Source organism: Triticum dicoccoides, chromosome 2B (genome assembly GCF_002162155.2).
Source record: "Triticum dicoccoides isolate Atlit2015 ecotype Zavitan chromosome 2B, WEW_v2.0, whole genome shotgun sequence".
Lineage (NCBI taxonomy): Eukaryota > Viridiplantae > Streptophyta > Magnoliopsida > Poales > Poaceae > Triticum > Triticum dicoccoides.
The window spans coordinates 224411508-224416641 of NC_041383.1; the positions used below are offsets into that span (position 1 = coordinate 224411508).

At 47.9% G+C, this 5134-nt stretch overlaps 1 protein-coding gene across 1 annotated transcript; it reads right to left on the reverse strand.

The window, feature by feature from the left end:
• Window positions 1-809: 809 nt before the first annotated feature.
• On the reverse strand, window positions 810-4169 carry LOC119363203 (ruvB-like 2). Its single transcript, XM_037628516.1, has 2 exons — window positions 3244-4169; window positions 810-1662 (listed from the first exon to the last, which is right to left on the reverse strand). Exons 1-2 carry the CDS (start codon window positions 4020-4022, stop codon window positions 1017-1019), a joined length of 1425 nt encoding a protein of 474 aa, XP_037484413.1. The 5' UTR covers window positions 4023-4169; the 3' UTR covers window positions 810-1016.
• Between the last annotated feature and the right edge of the window lie 965 nt (window positions 4170-5134).

Consider the following 5134-nt stretch of genomic DNA (forward strand, 5'->3'; position numbering starts at 1 on the left):
GAACGGGGGGAAGCGAGGACGGTTTCCTTTGATCGTGCTGTCCAACGTCCCGGCTCCCGAGAAGGACGAGGGCCCCACGGAACCACGTCGCCCCGAGCGCGGGGGCGCACGCGGGCGAGGGCGCGGCCCGGGCCGGCCGTGGCGGCCTCTCAATGATCGATCGATCGCCCCGGTCCCCGTGACCCCGCGCGCCGCGCCGCGCGGCTTGCGAAATCGGCTTGCGCTATGCGGTGGCGTGGTGCGTGTGTGTGTGTGTGTCTGCCTCTAGAAGACGCGCCCAATTGAGTATTGTCCCCGCTCAGAAAGGTTTCATTTCATCTTGGGCAGATGTGATCAAATCCTATTCCTAAGCTACTGTACTTTGCTTCCATGATTCATACTCCCTCCATTCCTAAATACTCCCTAGAGTATTTGTCTTTCTAGAGTTTTGAACAAGTGACTACATACGGAACAAAATGAGTGAATCTGCATTCTAAAATATGTCTATATACATCATATGTTGTAGTCCATTTGAAACTCTAGAAAGACAAATATTTAGAAATGGAGGAAGTATCAGACAATTCGCGGCCAGTAGCATGTCAGGGGCACCTCCTACGGTTCTGAGACACTTTTTAGGGCACCCTACTACGGTTTTGAGACACGTCTTAGGGCACAACACTACGGTTTGAGACACTTTTTACTCCTTCCAAGGACACATGTTGGTTGCTGCACGGCCGTTCTAACTGCAGCTTAATCCGTAACTGGTGTGCACCTTTTCCCCCAAAGAATAGCATTGATTAGAAACGACATATAAATTGATGACACGAGTCTGAAAAAGAACTGAACGAACGAGCCTGAGACGAAGGATACACTCAATTGTGAGTCACCGGTTACAGCCGTTAACATAGATCACTGCACCCATCAAGTGTGCTTGTCAGGTAACATCTCACGCTCAACAACTAATCTAAACGAGAAACAAGTATCCAAGATACACGAGCCATACAAACCAACCCCGGTTCCATTGCAAAATTCTCCGTCTAGGACTGCATGGCGTCATCCCCATCGGAATCCCCTTGCACTTCACTGAACATGTAGTCGCTCTGGCTGTCGATCAAGAACTGCGTCGATCTCTTCACGTCCAGAAACAGGTGGTACACCCGGCTTATGTCCTCCATCTCCACGACCTTGCCCTTGCGCTTCTGGCAAGCCAAGCCGGCCGAAGTGATCAGCTGGATCGCGTACCTGAGGGAGGTCTCAGTGCCAATCTTTGTCAGCAGATCCTTGCCCTCAGCAGACATTTCAACGTCTTCTTCCTCACACCTGATGTCTAAGATCTTCCGGATCTCCTCCGCCGTGTATGGTTGTGTTGTGATGATCAAGAGGCGGTCGAGGAAATCCGACGGTATACCATGTGGTGATCGGTAGTTGGTCCCACGTATGGTTGTAATGCCTCGATTCGTCGCAATAACGAGGATCGGAGCCATGTCATTCTCCAGAGCACGGTTCAGGAAGGAGAAGCATTCAATGTCTAGCATGTGGACTTCATCGATAAACAGAACGCCAGGGACAATCTCAGCCTTTCCTTCCTCTCTCCACTCGGCAACTTTTGTATCGATCTGCTCCCTAACCTCTGCACGGATCTCACCAGTGTCACCAGTGAAAAGTGCAAGGAAGCCTTGTGTCCTGAACAGAAATAAAAAGATAACAAAAATAAGTTGGTTGAGCATTTAAATTCCTAAAGTGAACTACACTCAAATATGAATATAAAACAAAATACTCTTTTGTATCAGGTGACATGATCAAGGATGGGAAGGGGGAAAAGAAAACTTTGCTGGTATAAACAGGATTGTAAGAGAAGTTTGAAAAGGTTCAAAACTATCCAAAGAAGCAGTATCATCTAAGAGAAGCATAGAACAACGTCAATAGTTTCACAGAGAAGACCTTCAGCTAATAACAGCATAAATATCGCTTGCAGATATCTGCAGAATGTATGGGTGCAAGATATGCATCTTTGAGAACAGCTTCTATTTCCTTGACACATGTATCATCTAAATTGTATCAATAGGATTGACTTATGGTCATTGCACCATGTTTCTTAACATGAGCACCCCTGTAACAAACTGGATGCTGCAAGATTTTCCACATCATTTCTTTGGTAAGAGTGCAAGGATCCTACTGGATAAGAAAGCACTATGTATTTCTCTATGAACCAAAAAGCATAACAGATACCAGTTTGTGCATCCAAGACCAGATGCTATTCAAGGAGACCACCTTTTCAAAGGTATCAGCTAATCTTATGGCATGATAAAACTGGTACACACCCTCAACTGCACCTTTGAATTACCAGCATAACTCTATTATATTTAACAATTGTTAACAGGATTGGTGTTTCATAGGCAGTGGATATTGGTTGCAGGATCTTAATTGCGTAGAATCTAATGTCAGGAATGATTCCCTGAAACCAATAGCACATCAGGACTGTGACCTTGTAGATTGAAAATAACAATTAGCTGATCAGCAACTTGTTTTAACATTCAACCAAAATGGTGAGACAAACATGAAAATGTGGTTTATACTACTACCTCTATCAAAATATAAGACGTTTTTGTAGTTTAATTTAAACTGCAGAAATGTGTTATATTTTAGTACGGAGGGAGTAAAATACTGTTGCACATGAAGACGTGAAAACTGATTACAATTTCTATATCCAATTTGGTTATGTCATGCATTCCATGTAATATGCCTACAATTTTGAATTGAATGCATTAATATGAAGTCTCTGCTCGAATTTGTTCCAAATTAAAGCTCAGAGCAAAACTAGCTCGAGTAACTAGCAGCTAGGTGATCTAAACGCTCTTATATTTCTTTATGGAGGGAGTATAAGGCAAGGCAATCTTTGACATAGGGTTACAGGACATACTTTGCTAAGCGAGTGCAAACAGTACAAGTAGTCATTTGTGCAGATATTTTTAAACAATACAAAAATAGTTCAGTCACCGATATTTATCCTTATAAAATCCTTTATACCTAAATGTATATATAATCCTTTAGGGAGACGTTTGACTAGCAAGTGTTTTCCTGGGCAGTAATGAGCAAAACCAAGCGCCCTTCGAGATTTCTAGCTACTAATTGTTGAGGTTCAATGCAAATTCCTGTCGAATTTCTACAGGTAAGACAAGTGGCTTAATTGTATGTGCACACACTTTATATTTGACCCCAATTCTCTAACTATGACGAATTTCTGCGAAGGGGGTGTGGAGTTACCTGCTATTGATGACATCAATCTCATGTAAGGTAACGCAGTGCATAACCTCCTTGCGCTTCTGGAGCTCTCCTTCAGGGCACTTGACAAACTTGGTGTGCGCACCAACGGCATCATAATCCCGTGACCTCCCGATGGAGCGGCCAAGCTTGGTAACCTTCCCGGAGGCCTTGTCGAGCGCAATCACATCCCCGCTCTGTACCTTCTCCTTCCCCAGGGCCTCAATCATCTTCCCACCCAGCTCATACACCGTCTCCATGTCCGTAGTCTTCAGCGTGAGCCTTCCAGTCTTGCCGGCAGCGGTAGCACCTGAAGGTATGCCCGAGCTACCGGCGGAGACAGGGCGGTCGATTGAGATCTCAACGACCTCGCCCTCGATGATCTCCGCTTCCTCCTTGATGCGAACGCCAATGGCGCGGCGGAACGCCTGGGTGAGCGCCTCGGTCTTGGAGAGGTCGAGGGAGAAGAGCTCGGAGGCAGCGACGGAGGCGAAGGGCGTCTCGGCGCCGAGCGACTTGGCGATGCCCATGGCGAGGGCGGTCTTGCCGGTCCCCGGCTGCCCTGCGAGGAGGACGGCGCGGCCGGCGATCTTCCCCTGGCGGATGAGCTGGAGGATGAGTCCAGCGGCGCGGCGCGCGGGGAGCTGGCCGACCATCCCCTCCGAGGCATCGCGGGCCTCGATGGAGGAGTCCAGCCCCAGCCCCCGGATGTGGGAGTGCGCGCCTATCCGCTCGATGCGGGTTAGGTCGCGGCTCTCCGACAGCCGCTTCAGCTCCGCCATGATCACCGCCCGCCGCCGCCGCCTAGATGTTGCCCTTTTTCGTGAGATGGGGGAAGAAGGTTTAAGGCTAGAAGGGGAACGAGCTAGGGTTTAGCAGTCGCCGGTCAGGTGGAGATATATGGAGGCGGAGGGGAGGAGGAAAAGAGGGGGAGAAAAATGAGAAGAGCGGAAATGTGTTTGTCGTCTTGATCGTAATGGGCCGGTACCTTCAGCCCAGATGTAATGCTATTCCCCCTCCTTCTCAAAAAAAAAAAGGTGCATATACACGAGTGCGCCTCGATCTAGGGTTCTCGGGGAACAACTGGACTTTTGAGAAGAGAGTAGCCGGAGGGACATATACACGAGTGTGCCTCGATAGGGCACTCGCCACTCCATCATGGTCCAGCATGTATCCAGGAGCCGTTTTGTCTCACAAATCTGCCACTACATCAGATCACATACCCATTTTGCTACAGCTCTCACCGGCAGATGATCAACCACGGCAAGCTAGACCCTTCATATACGAGATGATGTGGGAATCTCATGAGGGTTTTCAGGCGACCATTGAACAACACCGGCAAGGCCCAGGTGCAACCACGGTTGCGGAGTTGTGTGCAAAAATTAAAACGTTGTCAACAAATCTGAAACATTGGGACCGGACTACTTTTGGAAGTGTGAAGGAAGAGATCAGATTTCTAAAGATTCAGCTAGAGAGCATGCGTGCAGACCCGGCAAGGATAGCTCCTACTCGTCAGGAATAGAAAGTTAAAGATAGGTTGATTGAACTCTATCACAGAGAGGAGATCATGTGGCGTCAGAGATCGCGTATAACATGGTTGGCGGCGGGTGATAAGAACACCAAGTTCTTTCACCTACGGGCAAGTAGGCGGCGCCTTAAGAATAAGATAAAGTGTCTGCTAAAACATGATGGTACTTCAGTAGAAGATGTAGCAGAGATGGAGACTATGGTCACGGCCTTCTACAAAAACCTGTTCACATCTGAGGGAACAACAAACATGCATAAAGTGATTGACGTCGTTCCCCGCAAAGTCACTCACGAGATGAACCAGCGGTTGCTGACCGAGTATAGCAGAGAGGAAATCAAAACGGCGATGTTTCAGATGGCTCCTACA